The following is a 25,910-nucleotide window of genomic DNA, read 5'->3' on the forward strand; positions in this document are numbered from 1 at the left end:
TATTAAAGCAGCTCTGGCATCTCTTCTCTGGTTCTTCATTCTCCGGTTCTTCCCCTCTCACTGCTGATGACTTCTTCCACCACCGGTTCTCCTCTCTCTGCTGTCTCCTCCCGTAGCCGGTTATCTTCTCTCTGCTGTTTACTCCCTCTGCCAGGCCTCCTCTCTCCAGTGTCTTCTCGCTCTGTTCTTCCTCCGATGTTCTCTCCCAGTGTAATGCTGGGGCCACCGTGTGCCAATACTTATATAGCCATAGGATGGGGCCCCCCAGCAACATCATCCGGAGGCTCTGCCCCTTGTTACGTCACAAGGCCCCATCATGCCATGGGTGGTGATGTCACACGGGGCGGAGCCTCCAGATGATGTCGCTCGGTGGCCCCTCCCCATGGCTATATAAGTATTGACTTACATCAGCCCTAGCATTACATCGGGAGAGAGCATCAAGAGAACATTGGAGGAAGAACAGAGGGAAAAGACAGCAGAGAGAGGAGAACCGGGGGAAGACAGCATTGGGGGACCCCATGCCGTTTTTTATATTCATTTTGGCATGGGGTTCTTCTTCAAGATCCTCAGTGCACAGGTCCCACTGCAAGTCGTATCATCATGACCCAACTTCTGGTGCGACTTCTATTCAAATAAATGGGCTTACATATGGAATCATTGATTTTGAATAGAGGCATAAAAACGCTGCAAAAAGCTAGTGCGGCTAAACGTGCATTAATGCCATTACAAAAAGCTACTAAAAGCACGTTTTTACAGCTGCTTTTTCCTGGCATTGGAAATGGCTTGGCAGCTTGTTTTTTCTAATGTCCTTTGTGCATGAGCTCTCTGTATAGTTTGCACAGATGTTTGGTATTAGCACTGTTATCAGGGCTTTTAGAAACTCCCTAATGCATTTATCAAACATCGCCACTCATTTGCTGCCATGTTATGTCGACACTTCACAACCAATTACATAAAGTGTTACTAGAACAGGAATTAGAGGGGAAAGATTGGAATGGGAACACTTATTCCAGTGATTCTCTATTTGGAGATAATTTCCTTTACTTTCTATTGTGTCTATAGAATGGGACCATTCCCTACTCTTTCCAAAAAAAGATTTACCTTTAGATATACTTTATTCTTCTCTAAGGATGAGCCAAACACCCCCCGGTTTGGTTCGCACCAGAATCTGCGAACAGACCTAAACTTTGTGTGAACTTTAGAACCCTATTAAAGTCAATGGGACTCGAACAATAAAAATCTAAAGTGCTAATTTTAAAGGCTAAGATGCAAGTTATTGTCCTAAAAGGTGTTTGGGGACCTGGGTCCTGCCCCATGGGACATGTATCAATGCAAAAAAAAGTTTTAAAAACTTCAGTTTTTTCGGGAGCACTGATTTTAATAATGGTTAAAGTGAAGCAATAAAAGTGTAATATTCCTTTAAATTTCGTACCTGGGGGGTGTCTGTAGTATGCCTCTAAAAGGGTGCATGTTTCCTGTGCTTAGAACTGTCCCTGCACAAAGTGTAATTTCTGCAGGAAAAAAAGTCATTTAAAATCACTCGTGGCTATAATGAATTGATAAAAAAAAAAGCGTGGGGTTCCCCCAAATTCAATTACCAGGCTCTTCAGGTCTGGTATGGATATTAAGGGGAACCCCGCATCAAATTTTTTTTTAAAAATGACGTGGGGTTCCCCCTAAATATCCATACCAGACCCTTCATGATGTAACGAAAACCTGCGTTAAATCAGAGGGGGACGGGGTCACCCTCACATCATTGGGGAAGCCATGCTTTCCCCCCAGCGTCAGAGGGGGCGGGGTCAGGTGATGGGTGATGGGTGGCCCCGCCCTCCTCATATAAGAAATGTCAGGCTGCCGGGATCCCCGCAGTTTCTCCTACCTTGGAAACAGAAGATGGATGGATTCTCTGCGCTGGAGTGAGAGATCACCGGTCACTGGATCAGATCAGTCATCGCTGGACCCCAGAGAGATGATCATCCATCGCTGGTAGCTAGAGTGGATTACCTCCACTGGAATATTTTTTATTTTTTTTTATTTTTAATAAAGGACTTTTTCAAAAGGGTGTTTGTCTTTTTTAACATTCTTTTACACTTTGTTTGTGAAATGGTAGGGGTAATTTGTACCCCCTTACCATTTCAAACAGGGGACGCTGGGATCTGGGGGTCCCCTTGTTAAAGGGGGCTTCCAGATTCTGATAAGCACCCCACCCGCAGACCCCCACAACCAAAGGCCAGGGTTGTGGGGATGAGGCCCTTGTCTCCATCAACAAGCATCCTCCCAATGTTGAGGGCAGGTACGGTTCAGGAGGGGGGCGCTCTCATCCCCCCTCTTTTCCTGTGGCCTGCCAGGTTGTGTGCTCAGATAAAGGGTCTGGTATGGATTTTTAGGGGCACCACCACACCATTTTTTTTTTTTAAATTGCAGTGGAGTTCCCCTTAAAATCCATACCAGACCTGAAGGGTCTGGTATGGATATTTAGGGGGAACCCCACATAATTTTTTTTTAATTTGACGCAGGGTACCCCTTAATATCCATACCAGACCTGAAGGGCCTGGCAATTGAATTTGGGGGAACCCTACGCTTTTTTTTATCAACAACTTCTCTGTATTATGGGGAGCTGACAATTCATTATAGCCGAGAGTGAGTTTAAATGACTTTTTTTCCTGCAGAAATAACACTGTGTGCAGGGACAGTTCTAAGCACAGGAAACATGCGCCCCTTTAGAGGCATACTATAGACACCCCCCAGGTATGAAATTTAAAGGAATATTACACTTTTATTGTTTCACTTTAAGCATTATTAAAATCACTGCTCCCGAAAAACTGCCATTTTTAAAACTTTTTTTTGCATTGATACATGTCCCCTGGGGCAGGACCCAGGTCCCCAAACACTTTTTAGGACAATAACTTGCATATTAGCCTTTAAAATTAGCACTTTAGATTTCTCCCATAGACTTCTACAGGGTGTTCCGCAGCTTTTTGAATTTGCCGCGAACACCCCAAATTGTTCACTGTTCGCCGAACAGGTGAACAGGCAATGTTCGAGTCGAGCATGAGTTCGACTCGAACTCGAAGCTCATCCCTATTCTCCTCTAACAAAAATATTTAAAGTACTAAATAAAAGAAGAAAAGATTAGTGCAAAAGGAGAGCTTTCAATATAGGGCAATGCCAGCATTTTAGCTGTTCAGTATTGGCTTGTCTTTGTACTCTTAGAATTCAGTTAAAGCGGAATTTAACCTTTGCAAGAAAAAATAAAAAAAATGGGCCCAAGGAGCTTTATACTATACTGTACTAGTATGCACAGCATATTAGCACATTACGGAACCCTGTGTAAGCAATCCCCTCCAGCGCTGCAATGTCAGCCATCTGTCATGGGTACCTACATCTTCTTTCAAACACTTTCTGGGTTTGGGAGTTCCACACAGCAGTCACATTGTCACAACACAGAGTGAATGTACATGAGCTGCGCATGCGTGGTTCAGGGTACACAAATGCCTATAGACAGGCTGAAGGGTTTATGACAGAAGACATCATTAAGGTGTCTTCTGTCATAAAATCCTATCTGTCAACATTTTTTTATTTTTTAGGTTTAATTCCACTTTAAAGGTGACTACTTTAGTATTTGGAGTTAAATATCAATCTCTTTCCACTAATATAAGCTGCATTTATTTGAATGTATTTATGTAAATATGAATGCAAAATCACTAATAATTCAACAACATTTCAGTAAGGAGATTAAAAAACGTATATTTTAGGGAGCATATGTGTTTTTTACAAGACCCCCTACTCCAGAAGGAAGTGTAGTTATTAAAAGAGCCCTAAATATTAGAAAATAGATAATCTAGTTTATAGATATTTTTTATTTTTTCCAACAACTGTGACCTGACGGAACATAATTTGCATGATCTGTTTAGGAAGGCCATTACAATAATGGTTTTGATAACACAAAATAAATCTCAAACAGATTCTGACAATGTGAAACCAGGTTATGAGTTTTACATTAGAAGGTGTTTGAGCATTTTTGGTGCTTTGCAATTGCAATATAATATATATTTACACTAAACATTCCTCTCTCAAAATCATAATCCTTTCAGTGTCCAGCACAGAGATGGAAATCTTTCTTTTTTTCCACCATAACATCAATCGTTAAATTTTCCTCATACTGTCTTTAGGTTTGACACTTTCTGTAAACTATATACCTGAGGGAACAGAAGCAGAAGATGGCATTGTAATACTGCTCCCAGGAAATAGATGCACCATCTGATGAATGGATGTGCCCTCAGTTTATTGACTCTCATATAATATAAGTGTCTCTAATATGATTCATACAGAATGTCATATATCAAAATGAATAATGTACTCTTTACTATGATGTCACTTTCTTCTGCAAGTCATTTCATTACCAGTTAAGTTGTCAGTTCATCTGTGTTAACAAAGATTTTAAACTATCGGGTATCCAAGGTCTCAGTTGTATTATGTATAGTTTCACCTTGCTGTATGAGCAACATTAACTTCTTGTTATATTAGTGTGAGCAATATTACCAATAGTGTAAATGTATAATGGTTATAGATCACTACTAATAACCATAACCTTTTTCATGTTTTGCAACCGTATAGCCCAGCTCCTAAAGGGTAAAATATAGAGTACTTTTTGTGATCACATATTTTGAGCACTTTTAGCATTTACTTTATTCACATTTTTGATTTTACTGTCACATTTTCACATGGTTTCTCTTCAATATTTGTGTTATTGTAATAAAAGCCATAAGCGGATAAACTCATTGTACTCCTCTATTTCTGGAGTATAGACACTCTTATGCCGCGTACACACAATCAGACTGTCCTGCAGACTTGGTCCACCTGTGTGTGGGCTCCAGTGGACTTTTTTTCCCAAAAGTCTGGCGGACTTAGAAAGAAGTTCTGACTCAAAATTGTCCGCTGGACACAATCCGGCCGTCTGTGTGCTAGTCCACCAGACCTTTGAAATGAACGGACTTGGCCACACATGGAGGAAAGTCCGTTAATTTTGAACGTGGCTCCAAGTAGACGGAACTAGCACAGGAAGTCAATGCCACCGCCTCCATCGGCGAGATTGACACCTCGCTGGTCCTGTCACCCGGTATGGATTTAAAGGGGAAGCTCTACACCGAAAAAAGTCCAAAGTCCATATCAGACCCTTATCCGAGCACACAGCCCGGCCGGTCAGGAAAGGGGGTGGGGATGAGCGAGCGCCCCCCCCTCCTGAGCCGTACCAGGCCACGTGCCCTCAACGTGGGGGGGATGCTTTGGGGAAAGGGGGCCCAGCTTTATTCTTCATTGCCGCCGTCTGGGGGTCTTCTTCCATCTTCGGGGGTCTTGTCCCCCTCTTCATTTCTTCTTGCCGGGCCCCTGCTTTCTTCTTCCAGCTCTTTTACTAGCGGTGGCCCAGTCTTCTGTCACCGCCACCTTCTCTTCTTCTCTTCTTCTTCCTTGAGATGTTGACTCGACGCTCCCTCTGGCCGCAATGACAGGGAACGCGTTGTGTGGCGACTTATATAGGGACAATGGGCAGGGTCACCGGTTGATGTCACATGGTGATCCCACCCCCCTATTGATGTCACAGAGGATGGAGAAAATATTATCATGAAAGATATTGAGCTTTGATAGATGCAAAGCTTGCACCCACATGTGCCAAGTTCTTTGCCAATTTTTTGTTTATGTGCATGGTGTTCTGGAAGCTTTGGTATGGGTTAATTATTTGAACCAGAAGTGGTCCAATTTGTGATACACCTGTGAAGAGTACAGAGAATCAATGTATGTATCTATAAATGAGATGGAGGCAGTAGTCTTGATGAAGAGGTTTCTATAAAGGAAATATTATTATTAAAAGATACAGAGAAAAAAAACAGAATCGACATGATCAGTGGAACCAAGTGCGACAACTAAATAAAAAGCAACCTACTAAATATAGTTTTGAATTTTAGAAAATAAAGAATACGGCGATAACATATATACCACTGTTACATAATGAGCCCGATTTTTGTGAGGTATTGAAACCAGGGATAAATTTTTTGTGTAGAAAAGTATCTACTTTATTTAGCTATTTGTCTCCTTGCCTTTTTCATAACAAATATAGGTATTATTATTTCAGATACTTATGTAGCGCCATCAATTTACATATATATATATTGTACATTCACATCAGTCCCTGCCTTCAAGGAGCTTTCAACCTAAGGTCCCTAACACACATTCATACATACTGGGGACAATTTTAGACAGGATCCCAATTTACCTACCAGAATGTCTTTAGAGTGGAAAGTGGTTAAACTGTTAATTATAAAAAAAAATACACCTACAGTGTCACAAAAAAACACAAAAAAAGTAGTGCTTTAAATCAGTGACATAAAGTCCATAAGTGTTGACACACTATGCTTAAAAACTTGTAACTTGCGTTTAGTGCAGCCTTTTTCAGCCAGGGTGCCCGGGCACCCTGGGGTGCTTTGGCGAAATGTCTAAAAATGTATCAAAAGTTGTATACAAGCCAACAGGTGAATCAAGCCTGCCTTTTAGGCTTGATACAAAGCCACCAGTTTTCATTGTGCACCATTACGACTTTCTACACCCTGGCACCCTAACAACCAATGACATCATCAGTTAATAAGGAGGATCCCTGTTTGACCCTCATCTGCCCCCTCCCTCAGCACTGGGGTTACATTGGCTGACTGATTGAAAGACATTGAGGGAGAAAAGAAACATTGGAATACTAGTCAGTACCAGTGTGCAAAAGTGTTTTTGCTTTGGAAGAATAAATCACCTCTAACATCGGATGTCCTACGTGTGGATGTTGCTGCATTATGTAAAGCTATTAGAATAGTTTTTTACATTTTAGAATGGGGTGATTCGAGGTTGTCCATAATTTTAAAGAGAGCATTGAGATTGTCTATATTAAGGATCAGCGAACAGTTCGGCCCGAGCTTACCTTTTTTTTAAATTGCATGGGGGTCCCCCAAAATCCATACCAGGCCCTTCAGGTCTGGTATGGATATTAACCTCCCTGGCGGTATGATTCGTTCTAGTTTTAGGTGCTGAAAGCGGTACAATTATTTTGCATAGAAATTTGGCTTTTATATTGTAGTCCTGTAATTCTTAGGAATAACTCTCTTAAATCTTTTCAAACCAGAGTCTAGCACACATCCCGGGTATGATAAAGTTTATAATATAATAAATAATAATAAAAAAGTATTCAATAATGTAATCAAATCCGAAAACACTGAAAAAGGGCCACTTTCTGGTTGCTATGGACAATCTCCAAATTCCAGGCAGAAAAAACAGTATTTATAATATAAAAGTGCATGCAGGGCACTGCACAGACCACTAGGGACAAAGGGGGTGTGTAATTTTTTTATACAGTACTGTAATCTGTAAGATGGAGGTTGAGGTCTTGCGGCTTTTTTTTCTTTTTTCGGTCCATTTGGGCAGCGTGAGGTTGATCTACATCGCAGGAATTGTCCCAAAGTGTCCCCTGTCTTTTTTACTATTTTTGACACTTTTTCTGAAATGGTAGGGGTACAATGTACCCATTACCAATTCACATGGGGGGCGGGATCTGTGAGTACCCTTGTTAAAGGGGGCTTCCAGATTCCAATAAGCCCCCACCCGAAACCCCCACAACCACTGGGCAAGGGTTGTGAGGATGAAGCCCTTGTCCCCATGGGGACAAGGTGCTTTGAGGACCCCAAAGCATCCTCCCCATTTGAGGGCATGAGGCCTGGTATGGTTCGGGGGGGTAGTCTCTCACCCCCCCACTGGGTTGCATGCTCACATAAGGGTCTGGTATAGATTTTGGGGGGACCCCACGGAGTGACGCTTCTTCTCAGTGACAGCTGTTAAATATGAAACGGCGGGAGCCTCCCATTGGGGCAGAGCTTTTGCGGCTTTTTTATCTCTTTTCGGTCTGTCGGACGGCATGAGATGGATCGACATCATGGAACATTTTTATTTTTTAATAAAGGACTTGTCCCAACGTGTCTCCTGTCTTTTTACTATTTTTGACGCTTTTTTTGTGAAATGGTAGGGGTACAATGTACCTGTTACCAATTCACATAGGGAGGGATGTGGAAAAAGCTAGAGGCTAAATATTTGGATTTTTAAAGGCACACTGGTACAAAAGCTAAAGGTAAAAAAGTAGGATTTTTATTTGATTTTAGACATAAATTTTAGACATAAATAAAAGATTTTCATAAAGGGTACAAATAGGTGTCAGAATTGTCTTTATAGGGGGCATTATAATTATCAGCTGTTTTTGAATAGCGTTTTAGTGTATATACACCTATTTGTACTCTTTATGAAAATCTTTTATTTATGCCTAAAATCAAATAAAAAACCTACTTTTTTACCTTTAGCTTTTGTACCAGTGTGCCTTTAAAAGTTCAAATATTTAGCCTCTAGTTTTTTGCACATTCATCATTAGGACGTTGGCACACACATATCTGTGTACTCACAGTGTCACCCTGTGATGGCATGTGTACCCTTTAAACTTTATCTAAAAAAAAATTACATAGGGAGGTAGACCTGAAGGGCCTGGTATGGATTTAGGGGCGCCCCCCACGCAATTTTTTTTAAATTTTTGTTTTCGCAAATTTTAGTTTTTTTGTTTTTACCTGTTCTCAAGTTCTGATGCGAACCAAAATCGGGGGGGGGGGGGGGGGGTGTTCAGCTCATCCTTGCTAGTCCTCCAGGTGCTCCTTCACCATCACATCAAACCACTTACCCCATAGATCAAAAGGTCCCACAGTGCTTCAATATGTGATCCAAAGGGTAGCCAGGAACCAAACACTGCCATGCCAAACAGCAGCTTCGCAGTTAATAACTCAGCCATGTTACAGGAAAAAACACAAAAAGAAGCTCCCTAGGGCAGTATTTAGTTTGAGCATTAAAAAAAAAGGATTCAGGTACTCACAAAACTTTAGCGTACATTGAAGTCAATGACCTACCTATTTCTTGAGGAGCACACTTTTCAAAACACAGCAAAAAGTACTTCAGGTCAAGAGGCTGCAGGCAATATTATTGGAAACTAGGATTTCTTTCTTTCTTTTTTTTTTTTTTAAGATAACACATCATAAGGGCATTTTTTTGAGAGGCTGTCAGGGCAAGTACAAATGTGTACTTTTCGGTGAGAAAGTAGCAGTCATACTTTTAAATGTTGACATAGGCTTTCTGCTAAGAACCAGAGTGTTTTCAGTGGTTTGGTTTACTCTGTGCATAGTTTCAATGTCCAATAATGTTCAAAGAAATTATAGAAAAGGAGGATTTTGCATCTGGTTCAGATGAACACTGCTTCAGTTTATTCATCAAAACTAAAGACAAGCTTATCAAGTGAATATTCTCTACTTCCTTTATGAATTACCTCCAGAGATTTACATTGTGAAAGAGCTAGTGCAACTATTGTTGTTGACTAAAGGAGTAAGACCCCTTTCACACCGGAGGAGTTTTTCAAGCGCTTTAGCGCTAAAAATAGTGCCTGAAAAATGGCTCATCTACAATCCCAGTGTGAAAGCCCTTGGGCTTTCACACTGGGGCGCTGCACTGGCAGGACATCAAATAAAGTCCTGCAAGCAGCTTCTTTGAGGCTCTTTAAGAGCGGCATATACACTGCTCCTAAAACACCCCTGCCCATTGAATTTGATGGGCATCGCCACCAAATCACCTTGGCACTGGCGCTTTGCGGGCACCTTTAACCCTTTATTTGCCCGCTAGCGGGGGTTAAAAGCAGCGCACTAGTGGCCTGAAAATCACCTCTAAAATGATGGTAAAACTAGTGGTGCCTTACCGCCGACGCCCCCCGCACTGTGAGTGTCAAAGGGCTCTGCAGGCTGTTAACTTAGTGTATAATAGTAAATAAAGTAGACTTGTATTGCCTTTGACTAGCTATTAATAACAGAATTGTGGCTTGCAGACGGTTGATAGAGCTTAGCCTTATTCACAAAGCTTAATGAACATTCACTTATCTAAGTCAACAATATGTACTCTTTTAGTAAAACAACTCTGCTCTATATCAGAAAGTAGGCTCTGTGAATGCATAGGTAAAATATTCTGTATTTGAGTTTGTAGTTAAAAATGCAAATGCCCACAGTTGTAATTTACAACTGTGATTATTTGCATTTTTAACTACAAACTCAAATATAGAATTTATTAAAAAAACATTACCACAAATCGATTAGATTATATTTACATCAAGCCAATCTCGTTAACCTAAATGTTAAAAAAAAATGAAAAGACTATACAATTCTTTACCATCTTGGGATTTATGATGCAACAAAAACAGTTGTTTATTTATGTAGATTCTTTAGCCCTTTGCCATTAACTTATTTGTATCCTTACATTTAAATACGTTCTTATAAACACCAAAAAACCCACTTCACCTCCAGCTTACTGACACCATTCATATACTTGCAACTGTATGTTCATGATGTGTTGACGGAGTATTGAATCATCAAGAGAAATGTATAAACCACAGCGAAAAACTGATCTCTTTGATCAAAGCAATGCCTGGATGCTTAAAAAAAAATTAAGTTAAAATTGCTGTTAGAAAAAAAAAAATCTACTTGAAGTGCTACTAAGATTGATAGATCTTTAGAAGATAAAAAGCAAGTTTCTTAAAATAGTCTGGTTAGTTTGAGGGATAGTTAGTGAAAACTGTAATTAAGAATAAGAAGAGTAATTAGAATAAACTGTAACAACTGTTAGAATTTCAACTGAACTGGAATTGTATTATTTTACATGAAAAGGAGTAATTAACAATAGAAAGCCTTCTATTGCCATGAATCAGTATTTTATGTCTGTGTTAATTGGTCTTTTTCCCTCGTCCTCGATAGACCCCTTCACAAAAACATACCCTTAAAATGCAATCTAATCTTCTTATATTTAGCCTTCCTTGGTTTCTCTCTTATGCCCCATACACACGTTCGGAAATTCTGACGAAAAAGTCCGATCGGATTGTTGTCAGAAAATCCGATCGTGTGTGGGCTCTATTGGACTTTTTTCGTCTGAATATCCGACGAAAAAAGTTTGACAGTTGGATCTAAAATTTTCCGACAACAAAATCCGATCAGACTTTTTCTGATCGCGTGTAGAGAATTCCTACGCATGCTCAGAAAAAATTTGAGACGAAAGCTATTGGCTACTGGCCTCTATGTAGTCCCGTCATTTGTTTTGAACGTCACCTCGTTCCAAATGATTGGATTTTCTGACGACTTTGTGCGACCGTGTGTATGCAACACAAGTTTCGGGCCAAAATCCGTCAAAAAAAATCTGACGGATTTTGTGGTCGCAATGTCCGACCGTGTGTATGGGGCATTGCTCCTCATGAACATGCTAATAACATTTAAAAAAAGCCTTTCCATTTTTGTTTCATTCCTTATTTTAGAAAAGAAGGACTTTAAAGGCACTACCAAAAAAACAATAAAATGTCTAAAAAATATATTTATTAAAGAGAAAATATAAAAAAAAATATGGTCATGAATACTGGAGAATCAAGGTATACAACAATGGAGTTACACTATCCTATACCCAAGTATAGGATATAGGATATTGTATTTATATTGTTGTATAACTTGATTCTCCAGTATTTATGACTATGATTTTGTTTATATTTTCACTTTAATAAATATATTTTTTATACATTTCCTTGTTTTATGGTAGTCCCTCTAAAGTCCCACCCTCAAGAGATTTCCTTCTTTTCTGTTCTCTATGGGATGTGGCACACTGGGAAATCAGTTTTATCATAATTCTTTTTCATTCCTCATTCCTTATTTTAGACCCAAATCTCTGGGGCTCTATGTTTCTATATGCAATGCACACAGATGGTTGATAAAGGGGTCAGTAGGGTGCTGTTCTTGAAAACAGCATGATGCCGGGCCTCAGTACTCCTCTCAATCAACCCTAATTCAGATGATATTCAAATATCAAAATGTCTTGACGGTTTGAATAAAAGGGTTATCCTAGGCAATCTACATTAGCATGCAGGCTGCCTTCAGTGAAGCCCACATATGATGTTGAGCTTCTATGATTGAAAGAACTGAAATCCACTGAATGAAAGGGCAGACCAGGGACAGTAAGATTGGGGAAGAAAGGGCTAGATGATGTGGGATATCCTCCAGCCATGAAATGGGCTCAATCTAACTTTCTGCAACTTCTAATACACATTAGACACTTACAGCATGCAGTGAAATTAGAGAAAGATATTTCAGAACCAGAGATGAGCCGGTACAACTGTGCAAGGATAAAGGTAAAGTTGCAGTTAAGCTTTAACAATAGCCTGAAACTGGATGTATTTAGAGGAGAGATAGTATTTGTGAAAGGAGTTTTATGGCTGGAATGCTGCAAAAATCAATAATATAGGCTGCACTTAATAAATGTTGTAATTCTGTGTGTGATAAAAGTTAATTGTTGAATTTAGAAAAAAATGAAAAAATAAGGCACAGTAAGGAAAATCCCTCATACCCGATTGTTTAGTGATTGATCCTTATGAGTTCCTTAACCACTTTCCACCCAGCCAATGTACATAAATGGCAAACCAGTTAAAGTGTCCCTGACCGGCACCACATTAGTTATTGTGTCCCTGATCATCACCACACCAGTTACAGTGTCCATGATCAGCTCCACACCAGTCACAGTGTCCCTAATCACTGTGACACCAGTCACATTGTCCCTGATCCCTGCCACATATGTCATATTGTCCCTAGTCACAGCCTGACCAGTTACAGTGTCGTTGATTCCAGCCACACCAGTTACAGTGCCTATGATAATTGCCAAATTTCCCCTAATCATCACCATACCAGTCGTATTGTCCATGATCTCTGCCACACCAAACATATTGTCCCTGCCCACCACCACACTATTTACAGTGTCACTGATTACAGCCACATCAGTGCAGTGCTGCCTCTGCCTGCTGTCATACTAACCTGGCCTGTTTATTGACCATATTTCTGCTTGCTGCCTGGACCAATTATTTTCCAGTTTGCTGACCATGTCTCTGCCTGAGTCCTGAACTGACCCATCTGCACATCTCACTGACTATGTTCCTGCAAGACACCAGGCCAGGGAACATGGCATTCCTGGGGTCAGTCTTGTATCAGTAAGTTAGGCTTGTTTGGCTTATAGGAACTGGGAATGCTATAGGTGATGCTACACCAAACTATATTTCCTGAACACTCGTATAGAGGTGACCATTACAGTACATTGGTTTTGACACAATTGGGTGATTTTGTGTGATGCCCTAGATATAATGTTGGATATATATTCAGTCCAGACAGTGAAAAAGTCTCATACATGTGGTATCGCCATACTCAGGAGGAGTAGCAGAATGTGTTTTGGGGTGTAATTCTAAGTATGCCCATGCTGAATATGAGACTATCTTTAAAATTTGCCAACTTTGTGTAAAAAAACTTTCTTTCCTCATTTTCCAAAAACTTGTGGCAATGAAGTATTCAGAAGACTCACCATGCCTCCTAAACAATTCCTTGGACCACAAGGGACAACAGAATACATTAAATAATAAAAATCACACCAGCCAACGGGGCACGCAAGCGCAATGATATTAGCATCCAAACACTCTGCCCCTACGTGTTTTGTCCTCTTGTACATCCTCAGGGAATAGCCATTATGGCCATGGCCATAATCCGTCATCTCTTGTATGTTTTTATCCAAATATACATGAATGTTTTAAATGATAGTGCACTATAGTCCCTCTGTTCTTCTCATGATTACCTGAACAATACTGGTGTGAGTTGGCTGTTATTCTGGGGCTTATAACCAAAAGGTGGACTGTTCTGGATGCCTCCTCAATTCCTTCGCCTTTCTCAAAAATGAGACTTTGGGGGCTAATTTAAACCCCTGATATGTAACTAAGCGTTACCCCCCCCCCCCCCCCCCAACAGCGTTGTGAAAAGAATGTAAAAAAATATGATATTAAAATACATTTTTACGATACGACACTACGTTACTTTAACTGATAATGGTGCTGTAATCCGTCACTGTACACCAAAAAAATGTATGTCCTTTTTTTTTCCACAAATAGAGCTTTCTTTTGGTCTTATTTGATCACCTCTGCAGTTTTTATTTTTTTGTGCTATAAGCAAAAAAAGACTGCCAATTTTGAAAAAAAAAAAAAACTATATTTTTTACTTTCTGCTATAAAACATACTGAATGATTTTTTTTTTAAATCAAATGTTTTTGTCAATTTAGGCCAATATGTATTCTGATACATATAAATCAATAAGCGTATATTGATTGGTTTGCACAAAAGTTATACAAACGATGGATAGATTTATGGATTTTTATTTTTTTTATGTTTTACTGGTAATGGTGGTGATCAGTGACTTAGAGTGGGAATGCGACATTACGGCGGACAAATCGGACACTATGTGACACTTTTGACACTTTTTTGGAGACCAGTGACACCAATACAGTGAACAGTGCTAAAAAAATGCACTGTAACCGTACTAATGACACTGGCTGGGATGGGGTTAACATCATGGGCAGTCAAAGGGTTAATGTGTCCCTAGGGAGTGCTTTCTAACTGTGGGGAAGGTGCTTGTTCTGCTTAGCAGAAACCCAAGATCTCTGTCTTCTCCTGTCACAGAACGGCAATCTGCCTTGTTTACATAGGCAGACTGCTGTTCTGTCTGCCTCAGGAACGTATGGTGGGTCCTGGCAGACCTCGGGCTGCTGGACCCAGTGATTGGCTCCCACTTTGTCAAATCACAGGGTGAGCTGGGCACCGGTGGTGCATGCGAGTGCCCCAGACTCGGTAATCAAAATCATGTACAAGCACGGGGTTTCACACTGAAGGGCTGCCCTGCTGCAGTACACATACATGGGCTGGTCCGGAAGGGGCTAAACCATGGTCTCTTATTGCCCAGGGGGCCCCATTAGTTGTCAGTCCGGTCCATCTGCAAGTATTTTAGTTTGAGTCAAATTTAGTCTACTAAATCTCCAGTACATTTTAGTCGGCTAAATTATGGTGTGGGGTTGTTTTTCAGGGGTTAGGCTTGACCCCTTAGTTCCAGTGAAGGGAACTCTTCAGGCATCAGCATACCAAGACATTTTGGACAATTTCATGCTCCCAACTTTATGGGAACAGTTTGGGGTTTTCCTTTCCTTTTCCAACATGACTTCACACCAGTGCTCAAAGCAAGGTCCATAAGGACATGGATGAGTGAGTGAGTCCTGACCTCAACCTGATAGAACACCTTTGGGATGAATTAGAGCACAGACTGCAAGCCAAGCCTTCTCGTCCACATCAGTGCCTGACTTCACAAATGCGCTTCTGGAAGAATGGTCAAACATTCCCAAAGACACACTCCTAAACCTTGTGGACAGCCTTCCCAGAAGAGTTGAAGCTGTTATGGCTGCAAAGGGTGGGCCAACTCAATATTGAACCCTACGGACTAAGACTGGGATGCCAATAAATTTTATGTGCGTGTAAAGGCAGGCCTCCCAATACTTTTGGTAGTATAGTGTATTAACTTAAGGGAAAACACAAAGTCTATAAAACACATTCAGATGGTAAAAATAGCAGTAGTGCACTTACTTAGATAGCCAGATGTAACACCGGAGGTGGCAGCGTGACGTCTGTGTATAGGCCAACCCCAATGCTAACGTCACGCCGCCACCTCTGGTCTCAGTGCATTTTATGATTATTGACAAATTTTCAACTTTATTGTATGCCCTTAGCATCTCTTGTGTCCCTTATGATGTAAGAAAGTACATTGGCAACACCTAAAGAAGCACTAAATGCCAGAGCCAAAGGTTTTACTCAATTTTCTTCAATGTTTCTCAGTGTCCTCAAAGTAGGAGCAAGTTCCATAAAGTTCAACACCAGTCTAAACTTTTTTTGTTGTGGATACATTTTGAAAATGTTACCATCTCCGTCAACTTTTTATGGCTGCCTTTGTCTTCATTATCCTCATTTCTTGTCTATTTGGTTGGTCTCAGACAGAACAGAAAGTAAAATAAGATCTCCTGTTTTTTCTATTGGAATGAGAAGTTTAGAACCTCTCAATCATTTATTGCAGTATGTGTCCCCATTGGAGGGATTTTCCCCAAAACTTGGCCAGCCAGACAGAAGAGCTTAGTGAATGTGGTAAACATTTACTTTGCAAAGAATACTTAATCACATGCAAGAAAAATTGTAAAAAAAAAAATATATGTTTGCTTGTACATGATTGGATGATGGAAGTTGGCAAAATTTAACCTCATTTACTAAGCCAGTGGAAAATCCCCTTGCAAAGTGAACAGCCCATTTGCCTTTAGTAAATAAACACCATAGACCCTATTTAAAATCTGAAGGAAAAAAATATATACAAAAAACATTTGAAGTCTGATAGAAGTTGTAACCATTCCTCACTCCTCCCAAAAAAGTGCAACGGGGAGATAAAGGACTAAACAAAGAAAAAATAATAATTTTGGAGGGCTAGTAAAGTTCTGCTTGTGCAATGTCAAGAACATATCTACCGTAAGTACATCTGATGAGCGATAAGTCCTTCTGTGCTTCTTTAACCACTATTTCTCCTAAAAAAGCATTGTAGAGAGCACAGATTACAGGGCAGGGACCAAATGAGCATAACTATATGACATACCGATTGCAGAAAATAAGGAACATCTTTCAAAGGAAATACTAAAGCATATGTAAGCTCAAAAGTAAATTTTAATCTGCATTTATTACTATAATAATGTCCAGTGAAGATGCCATTAAAGTTTTTATACAGCGCTTCAAGTTATAGGTGACCACACTCTGTCCTTTTCTCCCACTTGTGCTCCTGTAGCTCTTTCAACACATATTATGCAAAAATTATCTTATTAAATCTGACCTGAGAAATGTTTAGACATAGAAATCAATCGAGGCAGAAATGTAACAGTGGGGCAAATAAGCAGCTGGGTAGGTGAGGATATTCAGAATTATGCCCTGTACACACGATCGAACATTCCAACAACATGATCCGATCGCATATTTTCCGCCGGAAAGTCCGACCGTGTGTACAGTGCATTAGAAGTATGGGTAATTTGATTAGGAGATATAATGGTAGATATATAAATGTTTTTTTTTTTCAATTCAGATTTTTTTTTTTTTTTATGTTATAACAAATAAATAACATCGTCAAAGATCAAAGTCAAATCATTCTAAACAACCACATCTAATTTCCCCATGGTATTCACAAATACTTGAAAGACTATTCATAAATACTCTTATAATTATGTTTCAAATGTGAATCTAGGTGTTTTCTTTGAATTTTGCAGCCATTTCCAAGGTTTATCTAAAATGTCAGTAGATTAGGTGATGAATTTTAGGTATGCAGAACGCATAAGCTCAGCCCTAGAAATTGAATAAACATAAATGGCCTTCATTCCACAGAAGAGATGCTCTATGTGCTATTTATTTTTAAATAGAGAGGGTTGTAGCAACTTCTGATTGCAAGACCTAAACTCTAATCGAATAACAGATTATCAGAATTTGCTGAAGCACAATCATTCACCTGACGTGGCATGTCACTTGCATTTTTTGTCATGGCTCCTTTCAAACTGAGGCGCTTTCACGCTAAATAAATTGCCTGAAAAGCTTACGAAAACATATTTCCATTAAAATCAATGAATGCTTTTACACTGGGGTAACTCCTGCAAGCAGCATGTTTGGAGCGCTACAAAAACACCTCAGAAATGCCCCTCTTTATTGAAATGAATGGCAAGCGTCTTAAAAGCTCATGAAAAGCTCTTCAAAAGTGCATGAAAAGCACCCACAAAACACCTGAAAAGCGCCGCAAAAAGCGCTCAGTGTTTTACTGGCAGTTTAGAAGCGCCTCAGTGTGAAAGGGTCCTAAGCTTCAGTGAAAAATGGCAAAACCCCTGAGCAACTCCCTCATTACCTTCTTCTCACTTCTCCTCACCAAACAGCTTCTAATCATCAGTGCAGTTAGAATTAAAGTGAGTATAAAGTTAATCTTCCTTCTTCCATCCAATGGCCCGTACACACGATCCGAAAATCGGATGACAGATCATCAGTTTTTCTTTGGATGCTACTCGCATATTGAAAATGAAGAGTTTACTAAAGTTATGAAAATCTTCATATGACAAAATAAAAATAACGCTTTTCACAGCGATCGTACGATAATTGGGTCGTTAGTACACAGCTGATGTGCTGATGTAGACGGACAGGCCGAATACTTGCCAAGCCTGTTGTATGGCAAGACCAAAAATGAGTGTATGTAAACACACACTTCCCTGTTCTGTTCTGACAGGAGTGACAGATTGTGTGTTTCCTATTAGCTAGGAACCATGATCTGTCACTTTCTGTAGTTAGTCCCCCTCCCCCTTCAGTTAGAATCACCTCCCAGGGAACACAGTTAACCCCTTCACCGCCCCCTAGTGTTAACCCCTTCACTGCCAGTGACATTTTTACAGTAATCAATGCATTTTTAATTGCACTGATCGCTGTATTAATGCCAATGGTTCCAAAAATGTGTCAAAATTGTCTGATGTGTCCCCCATAATGTTGCAGTCATGAAAAAAATTGCAGATCACTGTCATTACTAGTAAAAAAAAAAAAATAATAATAATAATAATAATAATAAAAATGCTATAAAACTATCCCCTATTTTGTAGATACTATAACTTTTGCCCAAAACAATCAATATACGCTTATTGCAATTTTTTTTTTACCAAAAATATGTAGAAGAATACATATCGACCTAAACTGGGGAAAAAAAACTTTTTTTAGATATATTTTTGGGGATATTTATTATAGCAAAAAGTAAAAAATAATGTATTTTATTCAAAATTGTCGCTATTTTTTTGTTTATAGTGCAAAAAATTTTGTTTGGGTATGTCGCATGACCATGCAATTGTCAGTTAAAGTGACGCAGTGCCGAATCCCAAAAAGTGCTCTGTCGGGGTAAATTGTTCCGGGGCTGAAGTTTTTAAAGACTGGCTACAGTGTACAGTGGGGCTTATTTTAGGAGTTCAACCACTTGCGACCGGCTCATGCCGATAAACATCGGCAAAGTGTCACGGGTGCACAAAATGATGTACCCATCACTTCGTCATCGGCAGCTAGCAGTCGCGCGTGCCGCGGGAGTGCACCCGCGGGTCCCGCACACTCGATGTCCGCCAGTGGCCTGCGATCATGGCAGGGAGAGGCAGAACAGGGAGATTTCCCTGTTCTGCCTAGCAACATGACAGGGATCTACTGCTTTCAGCGATCAGGAGCAGTGATCTCTGTCATGTTCTAGTGAGCCCATCCCCCCTACAACACTCTGAGGGAACACACTTGACCCTTTGATCGGCCCCTAGTGTTTAACCCCTTCCCTGCCAGTGACATTTACACAGTAATCAGTGCATGTTTATAGCAATAATATAATAGAATATAATAAAAAATATAAATGCCATTGGTCCCAAAAAAGTGTCAAAAGTGTCCGATCTGTCCTTCGCAATGTCGCAGTCACGATAAAAATCACAGGTCGCCCTCATTACTAATAAAAAAATAATAAAAATGCCATAAATCTATCCCCTATTTTGTAGACGCGATAACTTTTGCGTAAACCAATCAATATACGCTTATTGCATTTTTTTACCAAAAATATATAGAATATATATCGGCCTAAACTGAGGAAGAAATATTTTTTTTGGTATTTTTGGGGGGGTATTTATTATAGCAAAAAGTAAAAAATATTGCTTTTTTTTTTCAAAATTGTCGCTCTTTTTTTGTTTATAGAACAAAAAATAAAAAACGCAGAGGTGATCAAATACCACCAAAAGGAAGCTGTTTGTGGGGAAAAAAGGAAGTCAATTTTGTTTAGGTACAATATCGCACGTCAGCGCAATTGTCAGTTAAAGCAACGCAGTGCCATATCGCAAGAAAGGGCTTGGTCAGGAAGGGGGTAAATTCTTTCGGGGCTGAAGTGGTTAAAATCTTCAAAGAATGGTGCCCACATTTATTTGAATCATCTGATTTAGTGAAAAGCATCTGCACATGATTGGGTATTCATAGTGGATAGGAATTTGTATTTCACATGACTGGAGTATACGGTATACACATTCAGTTTATGAATGAAGATTCTCAGCTTTTTGTAAACAACCTCGAAATCTGTCATCTTTGCGTTTCATTCTAGCCTTGCACTGATACTGATACTAAGCATTTGTACAAGTACTTGTACTCGTGCAAATGCTCCGATACTAAAACCGATACTTTCAGACTCGGTTCACATATTTGCTGGCCATTGTGCAGTGCGATTTCAAAGCGCCGTCTGGTGCGATTTTGTTCAAACGTTCAGGTTCAATTTCAATAAGAATAGTAGTGTATGAGATTAGAAATTGCACCTAAACTGGATGCAAATCACGCAGGACTCTTTTTAAAATCGCACTGTGGCCCATAAAAACTGATGTGAAACAGATGTCTCTGCAAGTGAAATCTGTGCAGTTTCCCATTGTTTTCCCATGGTGTGAACGGGCCCTAAAAAACTGTCACATGACACTAAAAATGGGTATCAGTAGTTCATATTGGCAAGTACTTGAGAAAAAAAAAATATCTGTACACGTACTCAATCTTAAAAAACTGGTGTCGGTGCTATTTACTATTTCATTCTATTGGGTTAGTGAAAAAAACTCTGTCCATGCCTCCTAAACATCCAGTAACCAATAACAGTGCCTCAGGGGAACATGCTCAGTACCCTATTAAACATGTTGACCAGAATTTTTTTTTTTTAAATCAGATGATTGTTTTTCTTAGTTCTTGGATGGTCTATAAACTCACCATGATTCTCGTGCTAAAAATCACTGAATTTCCATTTAAAAAAATATTGAAAATCCACACGCCTTTCCTTATTTAATTCTGTTCACTGTAATTCTTTGATGTGGAGTATTGTCAAAGTATTTTGCTGTCACGCACTGGAATGTAGGATTTGGATATTTAGTTAATAGGGTGGTCCTATTTAGGTAATGTGCATCACTTTTGCTTCTATTTATTTGACCATAACTATTTGCAAGAAATTGCCCTACTAGATCATTAATGTTTTTTTTTTGGCTTTAATATCAGTATAATTTATTACAATCTTTTGAATCACACAACACTAAGAAATACTAACAAATTAGATACTAGAACATTGAAATCTTCAAGCTTCTTTATAGCCACACCTTCACATTTCATGTTGCCAGCAAATCTGTTGAACAAGCTTCAGTTTGGCCATAGTCATAATCAACTGTCAGATGTATGGGCCAAAAGATAGTTTCATGTGTGCCAAAGGAGATGTTGAGTAAAACAGTAATTTCATATCATGTTAAATTGTCGTAATAAAATCATACTGATATGCAGTCTCTTAAAAATTAAGCAATTATGAAAAAAATGCACTCATCAACAGCATTTTTTTTTTTTCAGAAATTTTTTTATTGAGTTTTATAGAACACAAAACAGTTCCAAAAAGGCACATAGAAGAAATGTTTACAGCATTTGCATAGAATCAATATGCACAGAAGCCTAACATTTGCCAGCAATTAACAAACAGTACTGGTATATATCACATACAAGCAGAATAATGCATAAAACATTAATGGATAGGTGGACACAAAAAATCGTATTGAAAACATGTTATTATCTGCTAAATTAGAAACAAAACGAAAAGAGAAACAAAAAGAAACCAAAGGACTTCATATGAAGGATAACCAATGTAGATGACCAAACAAAGCCAGGGCCTCAAGGCGTGTTTCATCTCCTTTCGTCCACCCCTACAGGGAACTTGCTGTGGACAGGAGAGGGGGGGAAAGAGAGAGAAAGAAAGAAAGAAAAAAAAAAAAAGGAAAAAAAAACCATTTAGTAAAGGAAGGGAGGGGTTAGCTAAATGTTGTGTGGGTGAATCTAGCCGTATCAGAATAATTCACTCTTAGGGCTACTGAGCAGGCACAGAGTATTCAGTGCTATTTGAGATCATTAATGTTGATCTCATACTTCCTAACAGTTCTGCCCAGAAGACTGTTCCAGGATTTTAACAGTCTTGGCATCCTGTAGATCCAGGCTGTGTCCACTGATACTCATTCCAGCACCTGGCTTCAATGACTGAAGCATTATTAGCAGGGCACTGCTCTGAATGCCTGTAATCACTTTCCTGTATGGTGCCCTGGCCTTTGCTGATAGACTTCACCCACTCCCATCAACAGGTTTTTCTTTCCAATGCCTAGGGCTTGAAGACACAGATGGTAATGGCTACTTCACAGAGCTGTAATAAAAATGTTGTAGGATGTTATATGCCAGTCTTACTCTTTGGCAGAGCCCTAATGCGAGTCCTGTGTAATATGGCCAGGGGTTTTAATGCGTGCTGCATATGCTTCTGATAATAAATCCCGATTGCTCAGCAAGGTTGTGTCTTCTGCCAGACTTTTGATAACCAACATATGGCCTTGTTTGGTTATGATAAATTTAAGAGGGTACCTGATTTTTATGTTATTTCATAGAGATTTAATGAAAGAAGATGTTTTCTCTGGGCATTGATCATTGTTTTGAAGTGAGATGTGCTTAAACAGTAACTCCACAAAACTGGTAGAAACCCGGGCTTTCTGCCAGCTTCTGTTGGTTATTTCATTATGTGAAATAAATGAATTTTGTTTAGGACTTCAATTGGCATTATTTCTCCCAGGAAACAAGATTTTGAAACCATAAGAGCTTGGTGGCCTGTTAAAGTGAAATTCCAGGATCAAACTGTTTAATCTTAAAACTGCTCCAAACTCCCTTCTAACAGCTATATTAATTAACCATAGAAGAAAAATGCATATACATCCAGTATCTATTCTCAGGCTACTCCATGATTATGTGATCTCCCCTGTATCAGGCAATGCTGGCTACAGGGTTGAAGAGAGTATCCCATCAAGGGCTGGAATTCCTGAGTAACAGCAGCATGCTGAACTTCCCAGTGAATGGCTGTGCGGGGGGTGTCAGGACAAGTCTGATCTTTGGAGAAGAGCACACTGGGTTTCTAGCACAACTGAGCATGGTGTGTACTCCTGCTTAGTGTGGTCTGTTTTTATTAGGAAAGCAGAGGGACACAAAGTTGGAGTTATTATCTAGCACATCATGAGATTTTGTTCACTTTGATCCATGAATTCTATTGTTGTTATATTATATAAATACTACATCTATAAGCTATGTTGTACACTACATACTGCTGCACTGTATACATTGTGATTTATATTCCACCACTGTACATACTGTAGTCCTGACTTGTGCCCTCTTTAGGCTGCTTTGTAAAATGACATACTCCTGACCACAGAGTTTGTTGTCTCAACAGTTGCTACTTGCTGTGTAGTCCTTAACTATTTCAACTAGGCTCTTCTTTAACCGCTTGCCAACTGAGCTAAAGCCGAATTATGGCTACAGCTTGGTAGGACACTTCTGGGAGGGTGTCATATGATGTCCTCCTGTGATTGTGCCTGCTGTGGCACGCAGGCAGCGTGCTCTGTGATCACTGTGTCCTTAGGGCAAAGCTGATCACAGATCAGTGTAAATGAACAATCGCAGCGGCCTTTACCACACAATGTAAACACAGGAACGTTATTGGCATTCCTTTCCTCATGCTAACAGGTGTGTGAAAGTGGCATCTACAGGACACTGCTTATCAGTGCATTCCTAACTGTGAATCAGAGCCCAATCAGTGCCTTCCAGTACTGTCAATCAGTGCCCACCAGGGCTGCCAATCAGTATCCACCAGCACTGCCAATCAATGCCCATCAGTGCCTCCTTATGCGTGTCACCTATCAGTGCTGCCTATCAATGCTCATCAGTGCTGCCTACCAGTGCCCATCAGTGTCACCTCATTAGTGCCCATGAGTGCAGCCTCATAAGTGCACATTAGTGAAGGATAAAAATTATCGGTTTGCAAAATTTTATAACAAACTATGATTTTTTTTTATAACTTTCAGTCTTCTTTAGTTTATTTAGCAAAAAATAAAAAATTCAGTGGTGATTAAATACCACCAAAAGAAAGCTCTATTTGTGTGAAAAGAATGATAAGTGGTAAATAGTCAGTTTACCAATCATTTGTTGCTAATTAAAAGCTGAATGCCTGTTGAACCATACTGTACACTTTAGTAACAAAGTATATTTGCCATTAGAGTCCTGTTTTGCACACGTTTTCAACTAAGAATTCCAATGGGAAATCCTTGTTTCAGTAATATTTGTCATATTCATAATACAACACATTACAGCCTCTGCTCTTAAGCTGTCCTTTGACATTTATTTTTGGTGATGTTATTACTCTTCCTTAATTTATGAAGGATTTTTTGCACTTGCTTGCATGTGCCTCTCGATACGCATGTTTGCTTTGTATCTGATGCCCTGCGAATGACGATATTAGCCCTAATTCTCTGTTGCATTCACCGTCTACATCCAGCACCAGGGAACTGGATGGCTTCACTAAATAGGCAAATCCCAGAAAATGGAGGAATTTAAAGCGGGAGTAAACCCAGTTTCAAAAAACACTTACATTCCCGGCATGCCGGAAATGCTAACTTTCACATTGGTTGTGCTCTCAACCAAACTTTCAAACCATCCAATGGCTGGTTTCATAACTGATCACATGTGCAGCATTATGACAGTTGAAGAATCATTGAGGCCAAGATGGCAGCTTCCTTGACTGAAAATGATAGAAGGGTTTACTTCCACTTTAAGGATATGAATGAGCCTAATTGTGTCTTCCCTTTAGATATACCCACTTTAGTCAATGCAATATTAAAACTATTACTTCACTTTCCCTTAATATCTGTCTTTGTCTGCAGTACAGGTGACCTGTCATACTTTCTTTATTTCATAGGCTGTAGGGTGAAGTACAAATGTGTATTTCATAGTGTAAATGCAGTTATACTTTAAGTAACCAAATCTATTTGCAGTAATCTGTAAACACCAAGCAAATGTAATTCAAAGTAAATTGCATATGATAGGTGTCTGGTGTCCTATTATTTACTTACATGTTTTATTTTGCAGAAAATGTCCAAGAAGCAATCGGATCCACAGGCAAAAGCAAACCACGGGCCACTACAGTTCAGATAACACAACAAGGGCATCAACGCGGTTAATTTAAAGCACGCATGTTTCCACAATGGCAAAAATACCAGAAGAGAACATGGACTAGATAAATATTAGTCAATAAATGGACAAACGACCTGCACATGTTGCCTTGAATTTGTGGTAATCTACACCAATGAATACATGTACTACAGATATATTTGAATATGTATGGATATATTTGAAATAGTATACATTGTCTTGATGTTTTTCTGTAATGTAAATAAACTATTTATATCACATTATATAGGTTTTTTGTTATTTTTAATGTATTTGGTATAATAAATACAAATGAGAATTATTTACTGGCATTTGAATACTTGGAAGTTTGTTAGTTTTTCAATATGTACAAATGATGCCCATATAACATAGGAGAACTGATGTAAATTTAATGCAAATTCTTATTAATGGCAATTAAAACTGTGTTATTCTTGCTTGTAACTATTGTTTTCATTTTTTTCTCATAATTTCATTACCCTAAAATGTAAAGAAACATTCTTGCAAGGACAAACTGATTAGTAAACGTACATAACATGCTATTTTTTCTGTAAATAGCTACATATGTCCCTGTAATGAAAACCTTACACCTTGGCTACTAGTAGGCATCCTGATTACAATCAGATTTGTTTGTATTAGCTTACATTATATTGCTTTTTTTTTTTCTTTTATTGGTTGAACTAGATTGACTTTTGTCCTTTTTCTTTCAAATAGTTTTTATTATGTTTTCGCCAGTAAATTACACAGGTTACAGAATACCTTAAAGCTTTTAGGAAAAATGTATAACATTAAGAATCTTTCAATACAAGAATTAACCTGGTCACTTTACTTTCGGTT

At 39.2% G+C, this 25,910-nt stretch overlaps 1 protein-coding gene across 2 annotated transcripts in view; it reads left to right on the forward strand.

The window, feature by feature from the left end:
- The window catches only part of TMEFF2 (transmembrane protein with EGF like and two follistatin like domains 2), a 955,470-nt gene extending 929,953 nt beyond the window's left edge, over window positions 1–25,517 (forward strand). For both annotated transcript variants that reach the window (XM_077448742.1, XM_077448743.1), the window contains one exon: window positions 24,996–25,517. Coding sequence is in view for 1 of the 2 variants with exons in the window: in XM_077448743.1 (XP_077304869.1) it covers window positions 24,996–25,092 (97 nt within the window). In the remaining variant the exon portion in view is untranslated. The remainder of the gene's footprint in view (window positions 1–24,995) is intronic.
- Window positions 25,518–25,910: the final 393 nt, after the last annotated feature.

Source organism: Lithobates pipiens, unplaced genomic scaffold, assembly GCF_037356315.1.
Source record: "Lithobates pipiens isolate NorthernLeopardFrog02 unplaced genomic scaffold, aLitPip1_a1.2 Scaffold_22, whole genome shotgun sequence".
NCBI lineage: Eukaryota > Metazoa > Chordata > Amphibia > Anura > Ranidae > Lithobates > Lithobates pipiens.